We start from the raw sequence: 27,917 nt of genomic DNA on the forward strand, positions 1-27,917 counted from the left end.
CAAGCGAAATATAATAAGTTTTAACTTTAAGATAAATCTACAACTTTTAATATTTATGATCAGATAAGTGACCGTATGCTTCATATAAAGCCATTCTCAGTGGAATTCATAAATAGTTTTATAGGTATTAAATGTTATATCACATCAACAAAATTATTGACATGATAAGGTAATTATGAGGAGAGAGGGGTGAGAGTTTTACAGGATGAGAGAGTGATTTTGATCACCATAACACTTCCCTGGCTCGGTTAACAAGCTGTCAGTCTTGATAACTGTGCAATAAAAATCATACACAACACAAAGTCAAGCCAAGTTGTTGGATTGGTTAGAAGCAATGCGCTCAAACAAAACGTTTAGCGCCTGATGATAAGAAGATCTAGCAAAGTCCGCACGTCCCCACCTGGTGTACCAATACTGCTTATTTTCTAGATAATGCTGATATGGGTGTGGAGCCCAGATAGTATAGATAGAGCAAATTTAAAACGTGCAAATAGTGTATCGCCCTCTAGCAGGAGGCTGCTTGAGTTTAAGAGATTAAATACTACAGTATAATGAATAGTTGTGTTGAAAAGTATGGAACGCTCGTGCATTTTCAATAGGATTTAACAACTTGCTAGTCCGGTCCGGCCACTTCAATTGACTAGCTCGAGAATGAAGCGAGACTTCCGAGAGGGCAATGGCAGATGAAGCGGCGATTAGCTAGTAGTTTGACTGATCAGAAGCGTTCGGTTGGTGTGGACTGGCCGGGCTCGCTCTCCCAACAGTGGTGGTTTCGCCGAAACACACGTGCCCAGGACCTGTCGTGCGCGGCGTTGGGCCGGGTGCAACCGTGCAACGCACGGGTCGCTCTCGAACTCCCGTCACGGCGTCACCAAAGACTCTCCCGAATTACCGGTCGGTAACTAACTAACTAGCTGGTAACTGCAACCGTCTCGACGTCCCTTTGGCCTTTGGGTAGCCTGCCTGAGTCCATTTTCCTCGTCGCAACCCACTCCGGATCAGTCAGCAGCAGCTCACGATTTCGCCCGGCCAATGATCAGAAGTTTCAGCGAAAGGAAAAGGCCTAGACGCCTTCGTCAGTGCCGGGTCCTGCCTTCCCAGTCCACCGCAGCATCACTGTCTACTCATCAAAAGTGCATGTCCACCAACCGATCCCACGTTTTTTTTTTCTTTGCCCCTCCAAACAGAAAGGGACGGTACGTGCCCGGCAGCAGCAGCTATGGACTTGACTGAGCTCACGGCCCTCGTCCATCCAGAATTATCAATCTGAACGAGGCGCCAGTTTTTTTGGCTATCCTCACCAACTACCTTCCGATCCCGCGCTGAATATTAAACGGCCAGCGCCGCCGCGAACCTCCTCGCGTGCGCTACCCAGTATGCGTCGTTTTGACCGGAACAGAACTTGTGTTCCTGCGTCGCCGTTCGAGTGCTCGTCAGGCCAGGCCTCGCCACCTACCTCTCGCCCCCATGCATGCGTCCCTATATATATCTTGGCACTGGATGCGCTAGCTAGCTCATTCACCGCGCCGCTCCTCCATCGCTTCTCCTTCTCCACGCAGCTGACTCTCCAGCGCTTGGCTGTTCAAGGGCGTCGTGCACTTCCCTAAGCTAGTGGCAGTGCAATCTACAGTGCTGTTTTAGCTATCCTGCAACGTACTTAGGATCTCGAGATCATGAAGATCACCGTGCAGTCCACCAAGGCCGTCAAGCCGGCGTACCCCGGCGGGGTGGCTCCGGCCGGCGCGCCGGGCGTCGTGCCGCTCACGGTGCTCGACAAGGCCAACTTCGACACGTACATCTCCGTCATCTACGCGTTCCGGCCGCCGGCCCCGTGCAACGCCGCGCTCGAGGACGGGCTCGCCCGGGTGCTGGTCGAGTACCGCGAGTGGGCGGGGCGCCTCGGCGTGGACGCCGAGGGGAACCGCGCGATCCTGCTCAACGACGAGGGCGCGCGGTTCGTGGAGGCCACCGCCGACGTGACCCTCGACAGCGTGATGCCGCTCGAGCCCACGCCCGCGGTGCTCGCCCTGCACCCCAGCGGCGACGACGCCGTCGAGCTCATGCTCATCCAGGTCACCCGCTTCGCGTGCGGCTCCCTCGTCGTGGGGTTCACCACGCAGCACATCGTCGCCGACGGCCGCGCCACCAACAACTTCTTCCTCGCGTGGAGCCAGGCCACCCGCGGCGCGGCCCTGGACCCGGTCCCCGTGCTCGACCGCCAGTCCTTCTTCAGGCCCCGCGACCCGCCGCTGGTGGAGTTCGAGCACCGCGGCGTCGAGTTCAAGCCCTACGAGAAGCACGTGGTGGAGAGCCACGCCGGCCACGATGAGGAGGTGGTGGTCCAGAAGGTTCACTTCAGCCGGGAGTTCATCTCCAGGCTCAAGTCGCAGGCGTCGGCGGGCTTGCCGCGGCCGTACAGCACGCTGCAGTGCGTGGTGGCGCACCTGTGGCGGTGCATGACGACGGCGCGCCGGCTGGGAGAGGGCCAGTCCACTAGCGTGTGCATCGCCGTGGACGGGCGCGCGCGGATGAGCCCGCAGGTCCCCGACGGCTACACCGGCAACGTGGTGCTGTGGGCGCGGCCCACCGCGACGGCCGGCGAGCTGGTGGCGAAGCCCCTGCAGCACGCGGTGGGGCTCATCAACCGGGAGGTGGCCCGGATCAACGACGGCTACTTCAAGTCGTTCATCGACTTCGCCAGCTCCGCGGCGGTGGAGAAGGAGCGGCTGGTGGCGGCGGCCGACGCGGCCGAGATGGTGCTGAGCCCCAACATCGAGGTCGACAGCTGGCTGCGGATCCCGTTCTACGACCTCGACTTCGGCGGCGGCCGGCCCTTCTTCTTCATGCCCAGCTACCTGCCCGTGGAGGGCCTCCTCATCCTGCTGCCGTCCTTCGTCGGGGACGGGAGCGTGGACGCCTACGTGCCGCTCTTCAGCCGCGACATGAACACGTTCAAGGACTGCTGCTACGCCATGGAATAGGCTGCACTAGCTTAGCCGTTGTCCTTGTCGTATTGGTTCATTCGATTGCCAATGCTGTTTCTTTTTTCCGGTGGCAAATTGCCGATGATGTATAATTTTGGCAGAGACTAAATAAACGAACGAAGTTTCGAAAACCGTTGCTCGATTCAGGTTTGTCAATGCTCCATGGGTTAACACCCAATGTGCTCAAAAAAAGCCTACGAGATCTCTTCGCTAATAGGGCGCCAGCCGCGAGCCCCCTCCTTCCTTTCTCTCCCTCACCGGCGGCCGCCCGGCGGCGCAGTTGAGCCAGACGCGTTGCCTTGCAGATCAGTGGAGAGAGAGAGAGAGAGAGGTGAGGTGGAGCGTTGTCGCTAGGCCAGGGCGCCAGGGGGCTCCTATCTATCTCGTGGAAGATAGATAGGAGATGAAACTTCCAGCCCACTAAGACTCATCTCAACCTTTTTTAAAAAAGTTGGACCAACATTTTCAAAAAAAGTTCGACCAACATTTTTCGAAAAAAGTTGATCCAACATTTCTTTAAAAAAAGGTGAATCCAACATTTTTCGGAAAAAAAGTTGCACCAACATTTTTTCTCTCCGGCGGCTGAGGGTGGCGGCGTTCCGGCCAGCCACAACGGTGCTCCAGCGTGGGGAGGCGCGCAGCCGGTAGCAAGGCGGTCGTGGCGGCGCGAGGCTGGCCGCGGGTGCGGTGGAGGCGCTGCGGGGGCGCGTCTAGCCGGCCGCGGGAGCTGCAGCGCGGGCAGTGGAGGGCCGGCGGCGGGGCAACTGCGGCGGCGTGGGCCCGCATTGGAAGGTGCGGTGAGAGGGAAGAAAGTGCAGATAAGAGAGGGTGAGGGTTAGGATTTAAATGTGTTGATCCAATGGATATACATATTTGCACGAATCCACACACAAATTCGGCTCGCTGCCATAAAATGGGCCGGCCCGTTAAATTTGGGCTTATACTGCGGTGGGAGAACTCCTTCCGGGCCGGAATACGCAATGTTTCTTTTCAATTCCGGCCACACACACGTCTGCTCCAGTCACCCTCGCACCACCGCCATTAGAAAAGGAAGACAAAAAAAGAAAAAAAAAAGGTGCGAGGAGCTTTCTGACAGTAACCTGATGGAGAAGATTAGCGCGTCTTGCCAGTAAACAACTCCTGGATTACTTATCTTCTCATCCGTTTATCACTAACTGATTAGTGAATCGTCATGCTTAGGCACGAATCAAGAGACTGGCACAGATTGTCCACATCCGGTCAAGTCCGAAACAAGTGTTAAACTTGGAGACTTGGTGTGGAGGGCTACTGCGGCAGAAGTCTCCTGCGATTTGCAGATGGATCCTGGATTTACAAGCTATAAAACGTCATCACCTGGCCGCGGCAATAGGCGTGCATTCCCCCCTAGCCTTCTTTTCTTGCTCCGTTGCTTCGTCATCCCCGGTTCACGCCATGAACGGCAAGCAGCCCTCGCACCATGGCCATGGCAGGACTGCCTACCACTTCCATCCTGCCAAGAACTGGATGAACGGTATGAGCACTCTGTTCTTGCTTCAGCCACAGAAATGAGGAAAAACTAACGAACCTTCTTTGTCTTCGTTTTGTTTTTTTTTTCAATCGCGCTCGTCTGTGTGGATCTACTCGATATGAATGATACACGCGTATGGACGAAACCGAGCAGATCCAAATGGTGCGCGGTTTTTTTTCCTGTCAGTAATTTTACGTGTCGTTCAATCTCTCGGTTCAGCAAAGGCGCCAAGTGCGCCTCGACAGCAAATTCAGTTCGTACTTCGTTTTTTAGGGCCTTTCTACCATGACGGCATGTACCACTTCTTCTACCAGTACAACCCGCACGGCCCGACGTTTGGCACGGGCAAGCTCTCGTGGGGGCATTCCATCTCCGGCGACCTCGTCAACTGGGCCTTCCTCGGCACCGCGCTCGACCCGACGTCGCCCTTCGACGCCGACGGCTGCTGGTCGGGCTCGGCGACCGTCATCCCCGACGGCCGTCCGGTCATCCTCTACACCGGGCGCGACACCAACACGGTTCAGGTGCAGAACGTGGCGTTCCCCAAGGACCCCTCGGACCCGCTCCTCCGCGAGTGGCACAAGCCCAGCTGCAACCCGGTCATCCCGCAGCCAGCGGACGTGACGGGCAACAACTTCCGCGACCCCTCCACGGCGTGGCTCGGCCGCGACGGGCTGTGGAGGTTCGCCGTCGCCGCTGAGGTCAACGGCGTCGGCTCCACGCTCATCTACCGCGGCGCTGACTTCGTTCACTGGGAGCGGAACGCTGCGCCACTGCATGCCTCGCCGGAGGTCCCGGCCCTCGAGTGCCCCGACCTGTTCCCGGTGGCGGAGCGCGGCACGGAGGGGCTCGACACGTCGGCGAACGGCCCCGGGGTGAGGCGCGTGCTCAAGCTCAGCAAGATGGCCGACGAGGACTACTACATGGTCGGCTGGTACGACGACGCGGCGGACACGTTCGTGCCGGCCGAGGAGGAGCGAGGCGGCGACGTGACGAAGTGGCGGCGGATCGACCACGGGCACCTGTTCGGCGCCAAGTCGTTCTTCGACGCGCGCAAGAAACGCCGTGTTCTGTGGGCGTGGGTCGACGAGACGGACGGGCACTCCGACGATGTCGCCAAGGGCTGGACCGGAATTCAGGTCAGGTCACCACCAAAAGCATCTCCGTGAACTGAACAATCTCGCAACCAAATTTTGGCTCTGCTGATTGGCTTGCCCGCTTGTGTGCAGTCGTTCCCGAGAGCCCTGTGGCTGGACAACGACGGGAAGCAGCTGGTGCAGTGGCCGGTGGAAGAGATCGAGACGCTGCGGAAGAAGCAAGTCACTCTGCTGGGCGCGGTGGTGGGCTCCGGCAGGCTGCACGAGATCGCCGGCATCGAGACCCTGCAGGCGGACGTGGAGGTGGCGTTCGAGATCCCGAACCTGGAGGAGGCCGAGCAGCTCGACCCCAAGTGGCTGCAAGATCCCCGGAAATTGTGCGCAGAGAAGGGCGCCTCCGTGCAGGGCCGTGTCGGGCCGTTCGGGCTGATCGTGATGGCGTCCGGCGACTTGCTGGAGCAAACCACCATCTTCTTCAGGGTGTTCAAGCACGATGACGCGTACAAGGTCCTCATGTGCATGGATCTAACGAGGTACTGCAACACTGTTTCGATTGAAAAACACCAACTGCAACTTTGTTCGCAATTCGCATTAACATGTGTGCATTTGTTGCAACCACGAAACATGTACAGGTCCTCTACAAAAGAAGGGGTGTACAAGCCAGTTTACGCAGGATTTGTCGACGTGGACGTGGAGAAGGACAGGAGCATATCCCTAAGGACACTGGTGAGGTCTTTGTCCCGTATAGTATAGAATATAGATACAGTTTCCAGTGCTACACTTTCTATTAGCAGCACACAAAAAATAATTCTTGATTGTTTTACTTGAAAATTAACACGTGTTGGCAAACTCAAATCAGATCGATCACTCTGTCATTGAGAGTTTTGGAGGTGGGGGCCGAACGTGCATCACAGCCCGAGTGTACCCTGAACACGTCGCAACATGCAGCAGCCACTTGTACTTGTTCAACAACGGATCTGATTCGGTGAAGGTGTCCAAGATCGAGGCCTGGGACCTTGGGACGGCGTCTGTCAATCTTGAAGATGTCAGTCTGCCCATTCTTACGAATGTGCCCGAACAAGGGCAAGCCCAACCATAATGTTGAGTGGTCAGTGAAGCATGTTAGAAGTTGTAGTTCCATTGCAGCTGTACTGCAGATTGATGGATCTTTGATCGAATATGAACTAAAGGCAGGGCACACCTGGGGCATTATGTTTTGAATAATAGAACTTTTTGTGATGAAGATGCTTGATTTTATGAAATGGCAAGTTGTCTCTCTAGTTTCAGTATGTGTGAGGTGTGAGCGGGCTATTTTTAGCGCCAAGAACTACTTAGAACTGGAGCTAGAGATATGTCGAGAGCGTTTAGATGAATAATTTTGTTTATAGTTTAAAATAAATAAAGAATTAAAATCACTATAATTTAATCTACAAACTACAGGTCCAACCTAGAGCTAGGCATAACAGGCCCTTCCTTGCCGTCCACACTTTGATCTGACGAAACTGAAGAAGCCAGTAGTACTGCAATACTGACTATACTGAATATTCAGGTCGTAGTGTTCCTATCTTGCTTTCACATTTCAGGTAGAAACCTCAAATACAGCAATCATCAGAACATAAGTATGAGCGGAAAATTATCAGAATTGTGCTCCTTATTAAGATTTCTACCTGGGTATTCGTGGTGATGTGAGCATGCATAGGGTAGGATTGTCGTCGTTACGTATAAAATTGTTCCATCATGCTGCTACGACCTACGATGCAATCATCTGAACCAAGAACTCCTGCTAATACGCCGAACTTGTGCACATATCACCGGATGTAGCCAAGCCGTGGTCTTCAACTGCTACATTGACGCTCGCGGTGGCAAGCTCCCAGGCCTCGAGCTTGCGCACCTTCACCGCATCCGATCCATTGTTGAACGCGTACAGGTGGCTGCTGCTGCCTCTTGCGACGTGCTCGGGGTACACTCTGGCCGTCATGCACGTCAGGCCTCCACCTCCAAAGCTCTCGATGATCGAGTGGTCGATCTGTGTGTAGCACGAACGAGAGGATGCATCGTCAGTGCCAAGCGTACACGGTAGTACTGCTTGCAGACTCTAATTAAGCAGCTCTGTTAACTGTTAAGCATGCCATGTAGTGAGCTCACCAATGTTCTTAGCGATATGCTCTTGTCTTTCTCTATGTCCACGTCCACGAATCCTCCATGCGTTGGTCTGTACACCCCTGCCTTCGTGGAGGACCTGCACGTATTTGAAAGTTCAGAGATTGCCATGTCATCACGTTCCGGCCCGGCGTCTAGTCTGGGCCATGACAGAGGAAGGCCTGGTCGAGAGAGATACAGCCCAGTAATGTTTTTTTAGAGAAAACAGCCCAGTAATATTCACGGCCCAAAGACATCGTCTCGTCGTACCTGGTGAGGTCCGTGCACATGAGGACGGTGTACTCGCCGCGGAGGAGCCGGAACACCCTGAAGAACACGGCGGTGTGCTCCCGCAGGTCGTCGCCTGACGCCATCACCAGGAGCCCGAACGGCCCGACCCCGCCCTGCACGGAGGCGCCCATCTCCTCGCACACCGCGTCGGCGTCCAGCAGCTGGTTGGCGTCGAGGCCCTCGGCCCGCTCGAGGCTCGGGATCTCGAACACGACGTCCACGTCCGCCTGCGTGCTCGCGATGCCGCCGATCTCGCGCAGCCCGCCGGACTCCACCTCCGCGCCCAGCATGGCCGCGCGTCCCCTCCGCAGCGTCTCGATCTCCTCGACGGGCCACTGCACCAGCTGCCTCCCGGCGGGGTCCAGCCACAGCGCCCGCGGGAACGACTGGAGGCCGGACCAGCCCCTGGCGACGTCGTCGGCCTCGCTGTCGGACTCGTTCACCCACGCCCACAGCACCCGCCGGTTCTTGCGCGCGTCGAAGAACGTCTTGGACGCGTACAGGCGCCCGTGGTCCATCCTCCTCCAGCTCCGGTAGTCGTCGCCGCCGCCGCGCGCGTCCTCGTCCGGGGTGAACGTGTCCGCCTCGTCGTCGTACCGCCCGATGGTGTAGTAGTCCTGGAGCGTGTCCGGCATGCTGACCTTGAGGACGTGCTTCACGCCGGCGCCGTGCGCCGATGTGTCGAGCCCCTCCGCGCCGCGCGCCGCGACGGGGAACAGGTCCGGGCACTCGGCCATCACCGCGTCCCGCGACGCGTGCAGCGGCGCGGCGTTGCGCTCCCAGCGCAGGAAGTCCGCGCTGCGGTACACGAGCGTGGTGCCGACGCCGTTGGCCACGGCCGAGATGGCGAACCGCCACAGGCCGTCGCGGCCGAGCCACGCGGTGGTGGGGTCCCGGAAGTTGTCCGCCGACACGTCGGCGGGGAGCGGGACGACGGGGTTGTAGCCGGGCTTGGTCCACTCGCGGAGGAGCGGGTCGCGCGGATTCTTGGGGAACGCGACGTTCTGGATCTGCCGGCGGTCGGCGTCGATGCCAGAGTAGAGGATCACTGGTTGGCCGTCAGGGAGGATGGTGACAGACCCTGACGCGCAGCCGTTGGCGTCGAAGGGCGCCGTCGGGTCGAGCGCGGTGCCGAGGTCGGCCCAGTTCACGAGGTCGCCGGAGACGGAGTGGCCCCAGGAGAGGTTGCCGACGTCCCAGAGCGCGCCGTGCGGGTTGTACTGGTAAAACAGGTGATACATGCCATTGTAGTAGACGGGGCCTGTTGGGTCAACGAAGCCTCAGCAATCAGGGAGTGAGGAAGAACCAAACCAGGAACAGATCGAGTACCAGGACAAGAGCACGCACCATTTGGATCTGCAAGCTCCCGTCGTGCCCACGAGTTTCCATCCAAACGAGAGGTTCGACAACAGTAAGAGGTAGTTCACCAAAGATCCATGGCTGCTCTAGCTAATTCACATCGAGGTATTTGAAAACTTACCGTTCTGCCAGTTCTTGGCCGGCTGGAAGTGGTACGCCGTTCTGACATGGTCCTGCGTCCTGGCGGCGCAGATTGGTGAAGAAGAGGAAGAGGGGAGAAGAAGGCAGAAGATCACCGTGGCTGCGCTCACGACGAGAGGAAATTCTGCCATTGGCGCTGACGAATGCAGGTGACGAATCATCAGAGCAAACGGCTGATGTTATTGCGTCTGCTACTCTACATTTTTCAGAGCGCTTGAAATGGGCAGCCCTCCTAGAGTCGTAGGGTTTAGTTTAGTTTATGACCTGTGACCATGCCATGTGCCCTATGTTTTATCAAATACTAATGGCCAATTAGCCCCATATCAGATTCCAACGTAAGCATCTTGATCAGATCTAGTCAGATGCTTAGTGTAATTCTTTTGGTGGGACCCACTCTCACCTTTCTTTTAACCAGAACTAAGGGTGGTGCTGTACCTCAGGTCATCTTTTTTTAAGCAAACTTCAAAAAATGCTGTATGTCTTTTTGTTAGAGCATATGGCAAGGATCCAAATTGTTGTCATAATCCTCTAATACTTTTTTATTCACCCCCCTGTAAAAAAAATTAATCCATCCTCCATCTATGATCTCCTTACATTCCTTTTTACACACCGTTTCCTAATTCTGCTAATTGCTCCAATTTTAGTGCCATGTTGCCTATCGTGACCGCCATCCTCCCACGGTCTACACCCTACAGTGATGCCACCACTGTAACCTTGCTGCAACCGACCTCCTGTTTGCCTACTGCCCCGGGCCTCCCTATTAAGACAAGTGGATCTCTAGAACCTTTAAATCCTTAAGCCCTGCCTTGGGCAATGGTGTTCAGTTACCCGTTGGCTGAAAATCCCTTTGATCTTTCAGGGAAACAAAGAATAAGAGGCGAGAGGAAGTTAAACATGCTTGGATAAATGTGTATATTTGCTATATTGTAAAAGAAATTTCAACTGCTTAACCTAGGATTACTATTTCCCACAAGATTACGGCTAATATTGTGGCATAGGTTGTTTGGGCATAACTAAATTATTTAGGTGCCGGGACATACCTTGAATAAAATCGGCCTTGGCTCAAGGGACACACTATCGTATTTTTAGAGCACACATATATTGGCCAACTGAGTAAAGGCATACATGTTGCAACAAACGTTTTGATTCGTGTATGATAACTCAAGATGATTTACTCAACCAAAGCTACATCTTTCAGCATGCGACCACAAATAATGATCTTATTAGGTCATAATGACCAAGGACAATCCATCTGAAGCACAACCACATTGGAACAAACTACATCTTTATTCGAAATCATGCTTCACTCCACATGATGATGGTTGATGATGCACCCATTCAGCGTCATCCGATAGGATTGGAACAGCCAACGGCGGCAGCAGTGCAACCAGGCCGTCATCTTCAACATTGACGCTCGCCGTGGCAAGCTCCCAGGCCTCGAGCTTGGACACCTTCACCGCGTCCAATCCATTGTTGAACACATACAGGTGGCTGCTGCCTGTTGCGGCGTGTTCAGGGTACACTCGAGCCGTGATGCAAGTCCGGCCCCCACCTCCGAAGCTCTCAATGACAGAGTGGTCAATCTAGATAGTAATAATTGTTAGCTAAGTTAATCCTCAAGGAAGAGACGTTTTCTACTGCCACTGGTAAGTGTAACCCTGAATAGGTATGCGACATAGATCTCACCAGTGTTCTCAGCGATATGCTCTTGTCTTTCTCCACATCCATGTCCACAAAGCCTGCATAAATCGGTTTGTGCACTCCCTCTTTTGTCGATGACCTATACATGTTGCAAGGCAATGCACAATAACTGTTATTTTATTTAGAATAACAAATTGCTGTTTCCAGATAGGCATTCAGTTACAAGAGTTTGCAGTACCTTGTCAGGTCGGTGCACATGAGAACCTTGTACGCGTCGTCGTGCTTGAACACTCTGAAGAAGATGGTGGTCTGCTCCCGCATGTCGCCGGACGCCATCACGATCAGCCCGAACGGCCCGACGCCGCCCTGCACGGTGGCGCCCTTCTCTGCGCACAACTTCTGGGGATCTTGCAGCCACTTGGGGTCGAGCTGCTCGGCTTCCTTCAGGTTCGGGATCTCGAACACCACCTCCACGTCCGCCTGCAGGGTCTCAATGCCGGCGATCTCGTGCAGCCCGCCAGAGCCCACCACCGCGCCCAGCAGGGTGACTTGTTTCCTCCGCAGCGTCTCGATCTCCTCCACCGGCCACTGCACCAACTGCTTCCCGTCGGTGTCCAGCCACAGGGCTCTCGGGAACGACTTCAGGCACCCAAGCGGCCAAGCCAATCAGCACAGGCAAAATTGATCTGTTAGATTGTTCGGAGGCATTCTACTGCCATGCCGGCGGCGGTCACCTGAATGCCGGTCCAGCCCTTGGCGAAGTCGTCGGAGCGGCTGTCCATCTCGTCGACCCACGCCCAGAGCACGCGCCGTTTCCTGCGCGCGTCGAAGAACGACTTGGCCGCGAACAGGTGCCCGTGGTCGATCCGGCGCCAGTTCCGGACGTCGGCCTGCTCGCCGTCCTCCACCAGCACAAACGTGTCGGCCTCGTCATCGTACCGCCCGACCGCGTAGTAGTCCTCGTCGGCGGCCTTGCTGAGCTTGAGCACGTGCCTCACCCCGGCGCCGCTCGCCGACGTGTCCAGCCCCTCCGTGCCGTGCTCCGCCACGGGAAAGAAATCGGGGCACTCCCAGCAGGGGATGCCCGACGAGGCGTGCAGCGGCAGGGCGTTCCGCTCCCAGTTGACGAAGTCCGCGCTTCGGTAGATCACGGTGGAGCCAACGCCGTCAACCTCGGCGGCGATGGCGAACCTCCAAAGGCCGTCGCGGCCGAGCCACGCCGTGGTGGGGTCGCGGAAGTTGTTGCCCGTCACGTCCGCCGGCTGCGGGATGATCGGGTTGAAGCTGGGCTTGTCCCACTCACGGAGGAGCAGGTCCGACGGGTTCTTGGCGAAGGCTACGTTCTGCACCTGCAGCTCGTTGGCGTCGCGTCCGGTGTAGAGGATGGCGAGGCGGCCGTCGGGCATCGCGGTGGTCGACCCCGACCAGCAGCCCCCGACGTCGAAGGAGGACGTCGGATCGAGCGCGGTGCCGAGGAAGGCCCAGTTGACGAGGTCGCCGGAGACGGAGTGGCCCCAGGAGAGCTTGCCGGCGCCAAACAACGGGTCATGCGGGTTGTACTGGTAGAAGAAGTGGTACATGCCGTTGTGGTACAAAGGCCCTGCCAGAGAACAGGATATGGCTGCCACGCTCAGTGTCTTCATATAATTTTTTTTTAAAATTGCAGTATATTTATGATTAGACTGAATTTTCTCCAAAGATATCGAACAGAGACAGACGAACAAGTTAAATTATTGGCAGAGAATTGGGAAATGAAAAAGAATGCGTACCGTTTGGATCTGTTGAAAGTCACCCGTTCCAGTAAAATGGAGGGAACCAGATGCAAATGAAAACGAAAAAAAGTCAGTCTGTTTCCTTTTCCTGAATTCTGTGACTCCGATGCGATCAAGCACAAGGCATGCGTACCGTTCATCCAGTTCTTGGCAGGCTGGAAGTGGAAGGCAGTCCTGCCATGGCCGCCATGGTGCGGGTGCTGCTTGCCGTTCATGGCGTGAGTCGTTGAGGACGAAGGGATGGAGGGCAGAAGGCGAGAGTGGAATTGCACGCCGCTGCCATGGCCGGATGAGGGTGTTTTATAGCTACTGAAAATTGTGGATCCCTTGCGCGTTGGCAGAAGACTTCAGCCGCAACAGTCCACCAAGTCTCCAAGTTTAGCACTTGTTTTTGACTTGACTGCGTGTGGGCAGTGCGTGTCAGTCCCTAAGCATGCTTGAGCGCTGATAAAGTGGTGCCAAGCTGATGAGCTGCTGAGTAATTCAGGAGTTGTTTACTGGTGTAACGCGCTATCTTCTCCATATCAATATCAAATTATCAATACTGATTTTTATCTAAAAAAATTATCAATACTGACGAAACGTCAGGGTCAGAAAGCTCCTCGCATTTTCGCAGCCATCACCCATCGTAGGGTCAGACATAATTCAGAAAGCTACAAATCTGTGTCGGCCCCGCAGGCCACTTTGGGGCCGGGCTTATGCAATGGGAGCTGACAGGGCAGCCCAAAACCTCCTCGAAATTCTGGCACGGTAGCGAGCCAGATCAGGAGAATTTGTTGTTGTTTTTTGCCCCAGGAGAATTTGATTCTTTTTTCTTCTTCCAAAATCAATCAATATGGATGTTCCCAAAAACAATACTGTTCGCCGTTGCGTTCTTATTCGAAATGCACCTTTTCCTCTCTCTAGAGACAAAGGGCCTGTTCGGATCCAATGGAAAGAGAAAGAGAAAGTGTAAAACTTTTGCTCTTTTGCACTTTTTTTGCACTTTTGGATCCAAACACCCCAAAGTGCAAAAGGGCAAATGCTACCGTAATTTTGCTAATTATAGATTAATTAGGCTTAATAGATTTGTCTCGTCATTTAGTCCTCATCTATGTAATTAGTTTTTTAATTAAACTATATTTAATACTTCTAATTAGCGTCCAAACATCTGATGTGACAGGAGAAAAAAATTTACCATTTGCTCTTGGATCCGAACAGCACCAAGGCTTTCAGAAAAACAATCGGTCGCATCCGAGGAATTAGCCTGAAGCTAATATGATTCAGTTTCGTCTTTGGATTCAGACACAATGAAGCCTTCGTCTCCAACGTTGACGGTCGCCGTCGCGAGCTCCCACGCCTCCAGCTTGGTCACCTTCACCGTGCCCGTCCCGTTGTTGAACACGAACAGGTGGCTGTTGCTCGTCTGTGCGTGCTCGGGGTACACCCGCGCCGTGATGCAGGCCCTCCCCTCAGCGCCGTAGCTCTCCACCACCGAATGATCAATCTGTTTCGGTTTATGGTGTCAGTCAATTTCCTCTTACGCATCTTACTAAAGAAGCAAATCATCAGTGAAGCGGCAGAACTCACCAGGGTTCTCAGCTTGATGACCTTGTGCTCCTTGATGTCGATGTCCACGAATCCTCCGTACGGCGGCTTGTACACGCCAGCTCGAGTAGATGACTTTGTCAGGTCGGTGCACATGAGGAGCTTGTAGTCGTCATGGTGCCTGAACACCCGGAAGAACACGGCGGTGTGCTCCTGCAGGTCGCCGGAGGCCATCACGATGAGCCCGAACGGGCCGACGCCGCCCGGCACGGAGGCGCCCTTCTCCCCGCACAGCTTCTGCGGGTCCAGCAGCCAGTTGGGGTCCAGCGCCTCGGCCCCCTCCAGGCTCGGGATCTTGAACGCGACCTCCACGTCCGCCTGCGACCCCGCGACGCCGACGATCTCGTTCATGGCTCCGGCGTTCAGCATCGTGTCACGGCGCAGGCCGACGCGCTTCCTCCTCAGCGTCTCGATCTCCTCGATGGGCCACTGCCGCAGCTGCTTCCCGTCCTTGTCCAGCCACAGCTTCCTCGGCACCGTCTGCATCGCACAAGCTACCGAGCAGTTAGTGGATCGGATCATCGACGACGGGAGCTGCAGAATGTGTCGGATTGGTGACCTGAACGCCGGACCAGCCCCTGGCGACGTCGTCGGCCTGGCTGTCGGACTCGTTGGCCCACGACCACAGCACGCGCCGGTTCTTGCGCGCGTCGAAGAAGGACTTGGACGCGTAGACGTGCCCGTAGTCGAACCGCCGCCAGTTCCGGACGTCGTCGCCTCGCCCGGGCTCCGCCGGCACGAAGGTGTCCGCCGCGTCTTCGTACCGGCCGACCATGTAGTAGTCCTGGAGAGTGTCCATCACGCTGAGCTTGAGCACGTGGCTCACCCCGGGGCCGTTCGCCGACGTGTCGAGCCCGTCCTTGCCGTGCTGCTTCACCGGGAACAGGTCCGGGCACTCGACCATGCCGGCGGCGCGGGACGAGTGCAGCGGCGCGGCGTTCCGCTCCCAGCGCAGGAAGTCGGCGCTGCGGTACACCAGCGTGGACGCCACGCCGCTGACCTCGGCGGACACCGCGATCCGCCAGAGCCCGTCGCGGCCGAGCCACGCCGTTGAGGGGTCCCGGAACTTGTCGCCGGGGACGTCGGCCGGGAGCGCGATGACGGGGTTGTAGCTGGGCTTGACCCACTCGCGAAGGAGCGGGTCCGCCGGGTTCTTGGGGAACGCCACGTTCTGCACCTCCTCGTTGCTGGCGTCGATGCCCGTGTAGAGAATGGCCGGGGTGCCGCCGGGGAGGATGGTGGCGGAGCCCGACCAGCAGCCGTTGATGTCGAATGGCGCCGTCGGGTCGAGCGCCGTGTCCAGGGGCGCCCAGTTGACGAGGTCGCCGGAGACGGAGTGGCCCCAGGAGAGGTTGCCGATGTCCCAGAGCGCGCCGTGCGGGTTATACTGGTAGAAGAAGTGGTACATGCCGTTGTAGTACAGGGGCCCTGTTCGTTTAACGCCGGAAGCAACCGTCAGTTTTTCAGTAACCGGAAGTATCTCATGATCAGCAGGTTTGGCAGTTCAGTGTTACACCGAGAGTGACATGGTCTGGTCTGGTGATTTTAGGCAAAAGATGTGGAGAGCTGCATAGTTCCCTTAACTGAATTATCTTAAATTCTTAATCTCCAAAGATTTGTGTTCTTTTACGGAAGCGGAACAAGATATTCTCTGTTCAGGGTTGCAACTAACCCACCCATGTCACAGAGCAGGCAACGCGAGCTTAGGTGCAAGCATGTCTTCAGAGATGTGAGACACACCCACACTCCAAGTAGGTGCAGGGTGGCAGGCACACTTGGCAGTCCAATCTACCCTATCAACGTGGGCCACACAAGCATCTTTCCCTGATTTTTTTCCTTTCTTTGTCTGCTTTCTTATCACCAATGGATAGGTTTAAGCTGCTGACTACTACGTTCCTCCCAGGAGGCCAGGACATCATCCCACCCAAACTAATGGAGTTTAATTTGCGCAGTTCAACTAGATACACCCAAGACAGGATGAAGTGATCCCAATTTAGCTTTATCAGAGCAAACCAAATCCTATAGCTGTCAGACATGGTAGTAACAGAGGAGAACGGAAGAAGAACAGAGGACCAAGAAGAAGCACGTACCATTCGGATCTGCTCGGCGCCGGGATCATCCGCAGGAATCCATCGGGATCAGCAGTTCGCCACGCGATCGGACAATAAGAAGAATTGGTTCAGCTTCATCTGCTGCTGGATTTGATGAAGCAATACAAACGGCAGGAGAGAAGTCATGGCGCTTACCGTTCTGCCAGTTCTTGGCCGGCTGGAAGTGGTAGGCCGTCCTGCCGACATGGCGGCCCTCGCTCGTGGTCTCGGGGGCCAGCCGGAGAGCGGCGGACGAGGACGCGAGGAGGCAGAGGTGGAACGCGACGGCGGCGAGAGGAAGCCCGGCCATGGTCGCCGGGGAACGGGAGCGAAGTGGACGGGTCACCTCCCTCTGGCTGATCTCCTGCTTCGCTGAAGAGTGCCGAATAAATAGCATCCCAAGTCTGAATTCTTAAAAGTTTGTTAGCAAGTTTAGGACCTGCTGCCATGTTGTTAGTGTAATTTCAAAGTGCGAAATGTTAGCATTAGGCATGTGCTTGTTCCTCGGATGCAACATGGAATCGTGATGTGCGAGCGTCATCCTTTTGTTGTTGAGTTTTTTTGATCTCTTAAAAACTGGAGCTTTCGTTTCAAGATCCGATCGGACCGGTTAAGGTCGTTTCTTAAAGTCACCGGCCAAACGACAAATCAAGATCGTGGCCTAGCAAACGGGATCTACTTCGCCGCAAGTGATCCCTTCTCCTCTGACGCAAAGTTACCTGAAAATTGGAAAATCTTCACGGATCAGAGATAATAGGCTAATGTTCTGCTTTACGGGTTACTGGACACTAAAGTTTGATAACAGTTCAAGTGTGTAACCCACAGGATATGAGTATGTGGATGCACGCCATTGAGGCACAAGACAAGGCTATTTCTTGGGGATGCTTCAGGGCTCTGTAGTCTTCTGATGGTCTGAATTTCTGATCTGGATTACTCGTACTGGTAAACTAATGTCGTGGTTTTCTTAGCGATTTCCTAGTCAAATGATGCGCGAAGGTTGCTTCTGCATCTGGCCAACTAGGAATAGGATATAGAATATAGTTGCTGATCAGCTGCTGGGTACTTTCAGGAGTTGTTAAACTTTAGTGGAGCCCGCCTTTTATTTTTCAAGTGGCATTTAGCATGATCTTAGTACATCTTCAGTTTTTTTTTTCTTTTTTGAGGGGGAGTACATCTTCAGGTGAGACGATGGCTTCTGATTGATGCAAGTAAGAGGATAGCGCCTTTTGGCCCATGTCACAGCACTCTGTGCGAGGGAGGGAGAGAGAGTTGTTGGCCCACAGTAGATAAACAATGGCCCGTCCGCACGGCCCAGCAATAGAAATACGCACATACACGGCCCACTATGACCTGCTCCAAGCCTATCCACAAAGAGAAAGACAAGGAGAAACGAGAAGGCTCTCTAGTCCAAACTCTAACAAAGCCCAAAAGAGGAGAGGAAGACGACGACGACGCGGCACCATGGCGACGGCACAGGCAGCCTCGGCGTCCCCCACCCACCACCGCGCGTCCCCGGGGACGTCGCCCCCGCAGCCGCCGTACCCCAGCGCCGCCAGGATCGCGGACTCCGCCTGCTTCCCCCAGTACACCGCTTCCCTCAAGTGTATGCGCCCAAGCCCAACTATATCCAACCGCCCTAATCCCCAATCTGGCGCCGCCGTCTCCTCCTCTCCTCGATCCCTTCTCACTTGCGCGTTCACTAGGGAACTCTTTCTTTGTAGTGGCATGCTGTATGGTCACTCGCTGATGCTATCGTTGTTTCTTAAGGTTTGGAGGCCAACCAGGACAAGAGCAAGTGCCAGCAGCAGTTCGACGATTACAAGGAGTGCAAGAAGAAAGAGGTTTGCCTTTTGTCTTCCCGATTCCTCTGCAAACTCGGTGGTGATACACGATAGATGGTCTCAGTTGTTTCACACACCGTCTCACTTTCTGTTTGTTTCCCAAGATGCTTCAATCGAACAAGTTTAGGATGCCCCCCGCACCCCCACCCCACACACACCCTTCTCAAATTCCTCTGTTAAAAGCTTTAAGATCATTTGGTGCATCCTCAAGGATCTCAGCGAAGGGTGAGCCCATGATTACTACATAGACTCACTAGCCTTTTAACCATGTCACATTGGTTATCTGTACAGTAGCTATATCTGTACTCCAATGGGGGGGATTGATTTTTCAGAAAATCTTGCTGCTGTACAATGCATGCTTTCCTTTTTAGATATTCAAGGATCAGCAGTAAGCCAGTAACTTTGGACAGTACTGGGCGTAGAGATGTAGCATCCCAATCCCAACAGTCCGAAGTTGAGTTCAAAATTCTCATAACAAATCCTATGGTAGGTCGCGAATTGGGGGTATGTATGAAACATTTGATTGACGAGCTTAATTGATTTCATATTGCTAGCACCAACATTTCTAGGGTCATCCATTTTGGTGATTTTAGCCTTGGTTTTCTGTTTGTTCACTTGTTGCCTCATCGCATATAGCTTCTCCCCATATCCATCCAGTATCCGGACTGCAGAGATTCTAATGATATGAGTGATGCTTCATTCCTCCTATCCTTGGATTCTAGCTTACATTTGCATGCACGTAAGTAAAGGACTAGAGTTTTGTAACTTTTAGCTATATAAAACCCACCACTAAGATCTGCTTCAAAGTCTTAATCCTTGACTGCAATGGCCTTAATACTAAATCTAAATCATCAAATGGTCATTTACTTACAATTTTATAATGGCCAAATGATGACATCCCCTTACTACTACCATTTTTTTGGGCCCTGTCTTCTGTACCTCCCATAATGCTTATTCACCTTCCCATGCCGCATTGTTTCTTTCTCCCTTTCCCCTGGATGAGCTATCCTTTTGTGATGTTAAAAGCAGTAAATGCTGTGTCTTGAAACCTACACAGAAAGTTATATGTTTTAACTAAAATCATTGTATAGGTTCAGATAAGGTCACAAATAAACTCATATTATGTCCGGCTCATGCACTCTAGCAAATCTGATAAGACTTGAATATAGTAATTGTCCACACTAACATAATATAATTATGCATGCCCAGTGAGTCGTATTTCTGTTTCTGCTAACAAACGGAAATTGCTATTTCTATATTCAAGTAATAAAAACCCAAGTTATATGATTCATATCGAAACCTTGCTTTAAACAAGAGTATGTGTTGGTACTGTTTCAGATACTAACTAGCACTTTGTATATACAATTGATTGCCACATTCTTCTTTCCATTTATATCACACTTTGAGTATCTTATTATGTCCTTTTGTGTTTCAATATTTTGCAGAGGGAGGCTCGGCTTGAACGGAATAAAGGCCGATCACTCTTTGGGTGAACAATGGCATACCCCCTGAGCAATTTGCTGGTGATGTGCAATAAGTTGTTTCGTGATGCCAGTGAAATCACAGCTCCTTTGGTTTCGTGATGATCCTTTGTAACTTGTGCGAGGTAGGAAATAGGAGACCAGTCTCTAGGTTGAGGGAGATGTAAGGTCTGAGAACAGCTCATTAGCTCAATGGCTTTGGCGAGTGAATCAGATGAGCAAGGATGTTTTTTGAGGTTCACCAGGTGTCATGACACGAGGATTTGTTAAATAAAATTGTATTTCCAGAACCCTTCTAGGGCCTGCTTGGTTTGCTTTCAAAATATTGGCATGCTAAAATGTGGGCATGGCAAAACGTACCAAACAATACCAATTCATTTTACCAAAATCTTGGTAAGTTTTGAAAAACACTTGGTTAGATGGATCTTTTTTTTGCCTTCAACCAAATAAGTGCCAAAATTTATAGGTTTGCACATATTTTAGCGTGCCAACATTTTAGAAGCAAACCAATCATGCCCTTACTCCAAAGTATTATCTTGCGTTCATGCTCCACCTGTTCGACCTGCCGTGCCCTGTGGAAGTGGAAGTGGAAGTTCACCTTTCCTGCAGCAAGCATCTCCAAGAGTGCCTAATAAATTTACTCCCAATAATCCTCGATTAGCAACTTCCAAAAAAGAATTGGGCATAGGAAATACCCCTTCCTCCAACAGTGATCTTATTTTTCTTTCCCAAAAACTTTCAAAAATGCCACGACACCCAGGCAGGGCCTCCTTGCCCTTGAACAGTACTCAGGTGGAGCTTTTCTTCTTCAACTGCGATCTTTTGGTCGACGGTGCTCTTCTGGATGGCAGGCGTCGCCAGGCAAGTCAATTTCGCACCTGCCAGAGCAAGATCGGTCCCTGCAAGTCCTAATGCTGCAAATCAGATCGGCTCAGGCGCGCTCCAATCAGCCAGAAAGAGAAGCTGTTCCCTGGAAATTTCATAATATACAGCGTTAGACGCGGCTGTTCAAAGAGCGTGCGTAGTCCAGCTGCTCCCTGAAAATTAACCGTCGTTGGTGGAGCCAGCACCCTGAACTGCACCCTGAAACACGCGAATGGATTTGACGGATGGAGGCGGCGCTGTGGACTAGACGGACGGAAGCGGCACCTTCGACTGAATCGACGGAGCCAACGCCCTGCCACCATGGACTCGATGGCCATAGCCTGAGACGGCAGCCGGGCGGCGACCTGACCTTCTTCAGCAGGGCGCGACGCGCATACAAAAATTGGCGCGCACGGGACGACCTTGACGGGGGAGGGTCTCATTTTAGCGGGGATTAGCGATTGGGAGCGCAGGACATCGGCGGAAATTTGGCTCCGTTGGCTGCTGTTTTTGGGCGTGCGGGAATATTGGCAACTGGATTGGGCGCCTGTTGGAGCGAGAGTTTTCACGTTGGTTCCAAAAACTGAGTTTTAGGAACTAGTATTAGGCATTCTTGGAGATGCTCAGCCTTGCGTTTACCCAGTTACAACTTACAAAACCCATCACTGGGTTCAATGTCAAAAGGACTTTTTTAGTCTAGGTGTGCCAATCAGTACGTGCTATTGTTCCCGATTGTGAGGCAACGATGACTCGTGTTGGGCTCCATACCGACGTGCGTGCTCCCTGTGTGATCTACAGCTATCCTCTGACCCTATTGGACTATATGAATACAAGTCTGAAAAAGCTCACGTCTGTCCCTGCCATCCAGTACTTCGACACCGCCGTCATCCTCCCCGTAGCCCACCAACGCCACCAAGTGGTTCAGCTCCGCTCTGGTAGTGCTGCAGTTTTTTTCCGAACGTATCTGAGCACGTATTTCATTAAGAGCAAAGTAGTGCTGCAGATTCTCGCCGTCGCCCGAAGTCGTGTCGTCGCCTCGGACGTCGATGCGGGTCAGCGCCGCGGAAGTGCGACTGCCATGGTGACCATGATCTCGCTGCGGTCGTAGAGGAGCACGACGCAGGAGCAAAAAGGCCACGCGTTATCCGGCGTGGGCGGCAGCTACCAGGTACCAGCTAGCTGTGCGGGCGCGGCGGCGGCGCGTCGTTCGGTTCGGGGAAGCACAACCGATGAGCGCCGGGCTCGAAGAGCTCGCATTCGAGGCCAGGGCGGCGTGCTTGATGTGGACGGCGCCGGCCAGGTGGGCGACCGGACACGAGGCAGAAGGGGCAAGGGTGGGTCGCTAGTTGGAATACCGTCCGGGGTGGACGGTAAATCAAAGTACCGTCCACCCCCTAGGTCTCTCGTCAAGACGGGCTACCACGCGACGGCGGCCGCGAGCGCGCTCTCGTCGTCCGTGCAAGAACGAGCTCCGTCGCCGCCTCGCGTGCCTAGCCGCGCGCCGATCGAGCCGGCCCAACAGCTCCTTGCCTTGGTGCTCGCTAATCTCCATGCCGACGCGAATTACTACTAATCCTCTGCCATCTTCATGCACAACGTCCAGTGCAGCGCGCGGCTTCACCTTGCTGGACGGCCGAGACCCTGCTTGAGTGCGCGCGAGCGCCTTTGACGGCGGGTGGAGCGGTTGCCGTGGACGATGGCGGCCAGTTTGACGGCGGCGCGAGGCAGCCAGGGGCAAGGGGGTGGACTGTATTTGAAATGGCCTCCGGAGTGGACGGCAAATGAAATACCGTCCACCCCTGGTCTGTCGTTGCCGTTGGATCAGGCCTGCACGGCCACGATCTACGTGGGAAATTGCCAGGCAGCGAGGTCCTTCTCCTTCCTTGAGCGCTCGACGGACTGCCGTTCTCGGTGTCGGCGACGCGCTGAGCTCCAGAGGTGGCCTGCGGTGCCGCCCAAGAATGGAGAGCTGGGCGTGTAGTCTCCTGCTATGTTCTCCTGCTCAAGAAGGAGGCGTCCGAAGGCAGAGCTTTGGGTTCCCTTGCTTGGAGAATGCAGAGTTGGTCGTGCGCTCGAGCTAGTGCCCGGCAGGCCGGAGAGCACGAAGCAGGGTGGCTCTGACAGTCCGACCCTTGCGGCCCTCTCCTGCTCCGTGCGCTTGTTGGCGCTCGCCGCGCGCGATATGCCCAACACAACGCGCTGTGAACGTCGGAGACCCGCACTCGCCGACCTCGTCTGGCACCTGCGACACTGCACCCGAGGGAAGAGGCGACCGTAGAACGAGCCGGCGGGGACGCCCGCGGCGCACGCGGTCCACGCACCCACGCCTCGAAGCTTCCAGCTTCCACGGGCGCCCAGGGGGATGTCGGAGAAGAAAACCTGGAGCGCGGCCGCGCGCGGCCTGGCACGCCTCGGCGACGCGGCGGCCGATGAAATCGACCGTGAAAAGCTTCTCCAGAAGCCGGACAGGGGAAGGCAGATTAGGGGGTTCTGTGTAAATTACTAAGGCGTGTTTTACATATACCCTCCTAATTTGGTTCGCGATCCTTAATCGCGATCCGATATAGGGGGTTTAATGTAAATATGTAAAGGGGTTTTATGTAAATAACTGGGTCATGATTAATAGTCCGGATCTATTTGGGAGGCTTTGAGCGAAACGTGTTCCCAGTCCACGCCGAGGAGCGCCGGCCATGATCTCCGCCATGACCGGCCATGCCGGCTCCGGTGGTCATCCAGAGACTCACCGCCATGTCAAGTGGTATGGAACAATCGTTTAACCCCCGCGCTAAGAAGGAGGAGGCGGCGGCGTCCATGGAGATCTAGACGAGGGGGGTGGAGAGCATGGTATTGCCGGTGCCTAGCATGCCGTCCAGACGAGGAAGCTCCGTCCAGAAACGAGTGTAGTATACGGGTAGGCACAGCACGGATGCACGAGATTATTCAGCGCCATCCTCTTCTTCTGCGCGGCAGCCGGCAGGCAGATGTAGTGGGTGAAGGACAGGAGGAAGCCATGGCGCCATGGCGCCGGCGACCCCAAACTGGTGGCCGTCCAGCAAGGGGAAGCCGCTGCACTGGACTTCGTGCTTGAAGATCGCAGAGGATTAGTAGTAATTCAGCGGCCATGGGCGCCGAGCATTCAACCTCCACGGGCCACTGACCGGAGCTCAGACTCAGCGCAGCGCTTCGTCGCCACCAGGGAAGTAGGGAACAGCAGTCCGTCGAGCGCTCAAGGAAGGAGGACCTCGCTGCCTGGCAATTTCCCACGTCGATCGTGGCCGTACAGGGCCGATCCAACGGCAACGAGAATCCCAGGGGTGGACGAAGCGCTGCGCTGAGGCTGAGCTCCGGTGGCCCGTGGCGCCGCACGACGCGGAGTGGTTCCGATCCCGGCGAACCTCGACGGGGTTGGTTAGGCTCGGCGGAACCTCGACGGCATTGCGGGCCTCCTGTTCTCGGCGCTGCGACCGCGAGCGTGAGCCTCGCACCCCTGGAGTGTCTGGCGTACACGGCGGCGGCGCGACGCTCGGGCGCTCTGCTGAATGCTCTGCGTCCGCTACGAATCACACGTTGCCATTTTCTCCAAGGGGTAAACAAAAATGAACTTTGATTTTGTCGATCAGGCACTGCTGTCTCTGTCAGGACTCATGCTTTTCTAGATTTTATTTATGCACAGTAACTGGAGGGATAAAAATAGAGTAAGGATGATGTGGGAACTAGAGACTAGAGAGAAGATTGAAAGCCAATAACCTACATGTTATTTCTTCTGAGGTGTGGGTTTTCTTCTGTATAGGATCGATCGTATCAGCATGAATAATTCCATTAGACCATTGCAAGCAAACAATGCATCACTACCTGATTAAAAAAGCTTTGTCCCAAATGCCCCTGTTTTTTGTTTGTTTGTTTAGGAACAATGTCTCGAAGGCTCCTGATAAGCAATCCAGAAAAATCAACAGTGGGAGCGATAGTCAGCGGCATTCGGTTCAAGAATCCAACACAAAGTTGTTGGCTTTGTTGCACTAAAAGTGCTCAGGACCTTCAGCAGAACTAGTTCAACGCTGAGAATTTCACTCCACCTCACTGTGCTGAACCTCAAAGTCAAACAAAACAAACGATACATACAGTGAAATTGAACCTACCACTATCCAACACTAAACCAACCTATAAATCTCCAGATAGCTAAAGAACACCTTCGGGGCTGCCATGGCACGCCAAGTGCCAACCCTCTAATGCCCTACAAGTCACAGCTCCACAAGGAAGTTTGCCTAACGAACTGTGCTCAGGAGAACAGTCTTCGGGACCAAGCGGAGGCAGGCGCTGGTTGAACCGAAGCTGCTGCTCCTCTATGGGCAAGGCTTGATGCTTTCTCTTTGGCTTCCACCAACCGTGCTCCCTTTGGATCAGCCAAAAGGGATTTCTGGAAGGATTGAGGAAATCCTGTTGCAATGATCGTCACGTGTATCTCACCAGTGTAGCGGTCATCAACAACGGCGCCAAAAATTATGTTTGCTGAAGGATCAGCAAGGCTTGTCACAATCTGCAAAAGGTGAATGAGTTATTACTTTTAGGATGCTTGTTCGCTAATTTAATACTTCGTACACCTACAAGGCTTGATCCCAGTGAAACAACATGATCACTATGACCTAAACATTCACAAATCTGATCCATCTACTCTACTTGAGGATACCCAACATTTCTTCATTTCCCAGAATTATTGAAAAAGCATTAAAAAATCACAGAAGCACTTCAAAGGAAATCTAGACGCACCTGGGATACTTTGTTCACTTCTTGCAAAGTGATGTCCTTCCCGCCAGTGATATTATACACAACGCCAGTAGCTGCCTCAATGGATGATCCAATCAAAGGAGCCAGTGTTGCCTGCTCAGCAGCTTCTTGGGCCCGATTTTTGCTGGAAGAAACACCGACACCAAGCATGGCAGTTCCAGAGTTTTTCATGACAGCTTTCACATCAGCAAAATCAACATTTACCAGTCCAGGTATCTGCAAAGTTTTCTCATAAGTTATGATCACAATTTGCAACTAATTTAGTGCCGCACGGAGAAGAAACCACCCACCGTGATGATGTCTGATATTCCTTGCACACCCTGACGAAGGACATCATCTGCAAGAAGGAACGCATCTTGCAAGGGCATGTTTTCATCGGCAACATCTAACAACTTATCATTTGGAATCACAATAAGTGTGTCTACACTCTTTTCTAGCTTCTCTAGTGCTTCCAGGGCCTGTAATGGTTATACACAAGTCATGACGTCAAGTAACTAAAGAAAATAAAAAAAAGGTATTTGAAAATGGAAATTATGGTTGATTGGCCAAAAAAATGTTCATAGAAATTCAGAAGTCCCAACAGCTAATGAATTCACACGGCACGAGCCACCCAGATATTTGCAGTTACTTTTGGGCATCCAGTTTATATATGATCAGCAAACGATCATATATAAAGGCAGGAACTAAAATTGATGAGACGAACTACAGGCAATGCTATATCTGACCTCCAGTTCATATATGAACAGCAACAGATGATGTAAATTATCTTTGTTACTACTTCAAATAATTCGAATTCAGGAGTGGAGAGCTCAGATACTTGCCTGTAGAGAGCGCTTACGGCCTTCAAAGCTGAATGGATAGGTGACAACACCAACAGTAAGATAACCAGCTTCCTTTGATATCTGGGCAACAACTGGAGCAGCACCAGATCCAGTACCCCCACCCATTCCAGCTGTTATAAACACAAGATCTGAATCCCTCAGGGCAGTGGCTATGGCTTCTCTTGATTCCTCAGCAGCCTGCTCTCCCAAATTTGGATTTCCACCAGTACCTGTGCATGAGCTATCATATTTAGTGAATCTAGCTAACCTTTCAGTAGAAATTTAAGTATTTACACAGTACATCTGTAACAGCCTACCAGGGCGCATTCATACAGATGATCAGAATTCCATGCATTATTTGTATTATCAGTGCATGATTTTACATGATACAAAACTGAAGAGGTGCCGCATTTGCATGAAAACTTTCTTTTACACATAAAAAAATAAATAAGGGAGGGACATATAATTTTACCTAGTCCACGAGTCAACTGCTCTCCAATTTGCAGAGGATATTGTGCTTGTGAAGTAATAAGGGCTTGGGAATCTGTGTTTATAGCATAAAATTCAATACCCTGAAATCATATAGTCCAGTTATCAGAACTGAGGTGACAACAATGAAAATACAGTGATTGTCACCATTAAATCATAAATTGGACCTCAACATTGCATAGATGCTCCAATAGTTACAGACAAGCATATCACAAAAAACAGCATGACTAAGCAAATCCTCTTACACTAAACTAAAGCACTGTTCTATGGGTGGTGGCAGGCATGAAATTGGATGGGGGAGGAAATAAGCAAGGTCGCCCGTCAAACTACTAACTTATTTTTCGAGAACGAAAACTGCTGTTCTAGAGTTCCCATCAGATTATCAAGCATTACTCCAGAAAATTTCATATGCTAAACAATGGCAGTGTTATGAACAGTGTCACGGAATTGGATGGAGAGGAAGAATGCAAGAGGGTATATTCTTCTAAATTTCCATCAAATAGATCTACACGCTGTTATGAACGGCAGAGGAAGCAAGCCCAATTCCGGAATGAGACGGGTCAGGGAGCGCGCCGCTACCTGGAGGCCGCTGCCGATCATGCGGTTGACGGCGTTGTTGCCGCCGCCGCCGACGCCCACCACCTTTATCCTCGCCGTCTCCACCGGCGCGAACGAGCACCGGGCGGTCGTGCGGCGGGGCCGCCTGTGGTCCCGCCACCAGCTTCGTGGCGGTGCGCGGAGGTGGGCGGGACCCGGAAGGCGGACGAGGGCGGAAGCCGAGGAGGAGGCAGCAGCGGACGAGGCCATGGCCACTCGCTCCCCTCGTTGGCGAAATGCTGCGACGGGGAGGCCAGAGGTGGGCGAGGGAAGCGGGGGTGGGATCTGGTCTGGTCTAGGGTTTTGAGAATTCGGAGGGTTTAGTTATCTTCTGTTCTACTGCGATTATTTTTTGTTGTGAAATTCAGTCTGCTATGTTATAAAAAGATGCATTTTGGATTTTTTTAACGATTTGTGTTTTAGTGTTATAGAGA

General features: G+C 53.3%; 6 protein-coding genes across 6 annotated transcripts; 2 read left to right on the top strand and 4 right to left on the bottom strand.

The window, feature by feature from the left end:
* Window positions 1-1,513: 1,513 nt before the first annotated feature.
* Window positions 1,514-6,830, top strand: LOC112899954 (beta-fructofuranosidase, insoluble isoenzyme 7-like). Its single transcript, XM_025968625.1, has 7 exons — window positions 1,514-2,504; window positions 4,440-4,494; window positions 4,645-4,653; window positions 4,765-5,630; window positions 5,721-6,121; window positions 6,221-6,314; window positions 6,448-6,830. Exons 1-7 carry the CDS (start codon window positions 1,674-1,676, stop codon window positions 6,685-6,687), a joined length of 2,496 nt encoding a protein of 831 aa, XP_025824410.1. The 5' UTR covers window positions 1,514-1,673; the 3' UTR covers window positions 6,688-6,830.
* A 302-nt stretch (window positions 6,831-7,132) lies between these two features.
* On the bottom strand, window positions 7,133-9,751 carry LOC112900457 (beta-fructofuranosidase, insoluble isoenzyme 6-like). Its single transcript, XM_025969321.1, has 5 exons — window positions 9,499-9,751; window positions 9,366-9,374; window positions 7,998-9,279; window positions 7,734-7,827; window positions 7,133-7,614 (listed from the first exon to the last, which is right to left on the bottom strand). Exons 1-5 carry the CDS (start codon window positions 9,677-9,679, stop codon window positions 7,372-7,374), a joined length of 1,809 nt encoding a protein of 602 aa, XP_025825106.1. The 5' UTR covers window positions 9,680-9,751; the 3' UTR covers window positions 7,133-7,371.
* A 937-nt stretch (window positions 9,752-10,688) lies between these two features.
* On the bottom strand, window positions 10,689-13,246 carry LOC112900131 (beta-fructofuranosidase, insoluble isoenzyme 5-like). Its single transcript, XM_025968886.1, has 6 exons — window positions 13,065-13,246; window positions 12,929-12,937; window positions 11,894-12,759; window positions 11,398-11,798; window positions 11,205-11,298; window positions 10,689-11,101 (listed from the first exon to the last, which is right to left on the bottom strand). The coding sequence occupies exons 1-6, from the start codon at window positions 13,144-13,146 to the stop codon at window positions 10,805-10,807; spliced, it is 1,749 nt and encodes a 582-aa protein (XP_025824671.1). The 5' UTR covers window positions 13,147-13,246; the 3' UTR covers window positions 10,689-10,804.
* Window positions 13,247-14,087: 841 nt separating this feature from the next.
* Window positions 14,088-17,149, bottom strand: LOC112899865 (beta-fructofuranosidase, insoluble isoenzyme 7-like). The gene is made up of 5 exons (XM_025968509.1): window positions 16,765-17,149; window positions 16,609-16,617; window positions 15,078-15,946; window positions 14,501-14,998; window positions 14,088-14,417 (listed from the first exon to the last, which is right to left on the bottom strand). The coding sequence occupies exons 1-5, from the start codon at window positions 17,003-17,005 to the stop codon at window positions 14,184-14,186; spliced, it is 1,851 nt and encodes a 616-aa protein (XP_025824294.1). The 5' UTR covers window positions 17,006-17,149; the 3' UTR covers window positions 14,088-14,183.
* A 744-nt stretch (window positions 17,150-17,893) lies between these two features.
* Window positions 17,894-20,222, top strand: LOC112899866. The gene is made up of 3 exons (XM_025968510.1): window positions 17,894-18,211; window positions 18,376-18,449; window positions 19,895-20,222. Exons 1-3 carry the CDS (start codon window positions 17,902-17,904, stop codon window positions 19,940-19,942), a joined length of 432 nt encoding a protein of 143 aa, XP_025824295.1. The 5' UTR covers window positions 17,894-17,901; the 3' UTR covers window positions 19,943-20,222.
* Window positions 20,223-24,768: 4,546 nt separating this feature from the next.
* LOC112899769 (cell division protein FtsZ homolog 1, chloroplastic) lies at window positions 24,769-27,797 on the bottom strand. The gene is made up of 6 exons (XM_025968370.1): window positions 27,466-27,797; window positions 26,870-26,969; window positions 26,398-26,627; window positions 25,867-26,034; window positions 25,559-25,792; window positions 24,769-25,328 (listed from the first exon to the last, which is right to left on the bottom strand). The coding sequence occupies exons 1-6, from the start codon at window positions 27,691-27,693 to the stop codon at window positions 25,071-25,073; spliced, it is 1,218 nt and encodes a 405-aa protein (XP_025824155.1). The 5' UTR covers window positions 27,694-27,797; the 3' UTR covers window positions 24,769-25,070.
* Between the last annotated feature and the right edge of the window lie 120 nt (window positions 27,798-27,917).

The sequence above is a fragment of the Panicum hallii genome, chromosome 7 (genome assembly GCF_002211085.1).
Source record: "Panicum hallii strain FIL2 chromosome 7, PHallii_v3.1, whole genome shotgun sequence".
Classification (NCBI taxonomy): domain Eukaryota; kingdom Viridiplantae; phylum Streptophyta; class Magnoliopsida; order Poales; family Poaceae; genus Panicum; species Panicum hallii.

Excerpts from the sequence above, each read along its gene's own strand:
- LOC112899954 (XM_025968625.1), top strand. The coding sequence starts at position 1,674 with ATGAAGATCACCGTGCAGTCCACCAAGGCCGTCAAGCCGGCGTACCCC. Across the intron at positions 6,122-6,220 it reads ATGTGCATGGATCTAACGAG|GTCCTCTACAAAAGAAGGGG; the intron begins GTACTGCAACAC and ends AAACATGTACAG. Across the intron at positions 6,315-6,447 it reads GCATATCCCTAAGGACACTG|ATCGATCACTCTGTCATTGA; the intron begins GTGAGGTCTTTG and ends AACTCAAATCAG.
- LOC112900457 (XM_025969321.1), bottom strand. The coding sequence starts at position 9,679 with ATGATTCGTCACCTGCATTCGTCAGCGCCAATGGCAGAATTTCCTCTC. Across the intron at positions 7,828-7,997 it reads ATGTGCACGGACCTCACCAG|GTCCTCCACGAAGGCAGGGG; the intron begins GTACGACGAGAC and ends AAATACGTGCAG. Across the intron at positions 7,615-7,733 it reads GCATATCGCTAAGAACATTG|ATCGACCACTCGATCATCGA; the intron begins GTGAGCTCACTA and ends TGCTACACACAG.
- LOC112900131 (XM_025968886.1), bottom strand. The coding sequence starts at position 13,146 with ATGAACGGCAAGCAGCACCCGCACCATGGCGGCCATGGCAGGACTGCC. Across the intron at positions 11,799-11,893 it reads AGGGCTGGACCGGCATTCAG|TCGTTCCCGAGAGCCCTGTG; the intron begins GTGACCGCCGCC and ends GGGTGCCTGAAG. Across the intron at positions 11,299-11,397 it reads ATGTGCACCGACCTGACAAG|GTCATCGACAAAAGAGGGAG; the intron begins GTACTGCAAACT and ends CAACATGTATAG.
- LOC112899865 (XM_025968509.1), bottom strand. The coding sequence starts at position 17,005 with ATGCTATTTATTCGGCACTCTTCAGCGAAGCAGGAGATCAGCCAGAGG. Across the intron at positions 14,999-15,077 it reads GGGGCTGGTCCGGCGTTCAG|ACGGTGCCGAGGAAGCTGTG; the intron begins GTCACCAATCCG and ends TGTGCGATGCAG. Across the intron at positions 14,418-14,500 it reads TCATCAAGCTGAGAACCCTG|ATTGATCATTCGGTGGTGGA; the intron begins GTGAGTTCTGCC and ends AAACCGAAACAG.
- LOC112899866 (XM_025968510.1), top strand. The coding sequence starts at position 17,902 with ATGGCCCGTCCGCACGGCCCAGCAATAGAAATACGCACATACACGGCC. Across the intron at positions 18,212-18,375 it reads GTACACCGCTTCCCTCAAGT|GTTTGGAGGCCAACCAGGAC; the intron begins GTATGCGCCCAA and ends TTGTTTCTTAAG. Across the intron at positions 18,450-19,894 it reads AGGAGTGCAAGAAGAAAGAG|AGGGAGGCTCGGCTTGAACG; the intron begins GTTTGCCTTTTG and ends AATATTTTGCAG.
- LOC112899769 (XM_025968370.1), bottom strand. The coding sequence starts at position 27,693 with ATGGCCTCGTCCGCTGCTGCCTCCTCCTCGGCTTCCGCCCTCGTCCGC. Across the intron at positions 26,628-26,869 it reads GCAGTTGACTCGTGGACTAG|GTACTGGTGGAAATCCAAAT; the intron begins GTAAAATTATAT and ends GCTCATGCACAG. Across the intron at positions 25,793-25,866 it reads GAATATCAGACATCATCACG|ATACCTGGACTGGTAAATGT; the intron begins GTGGGTGGTTTC and ends AAAACTTTGCAG.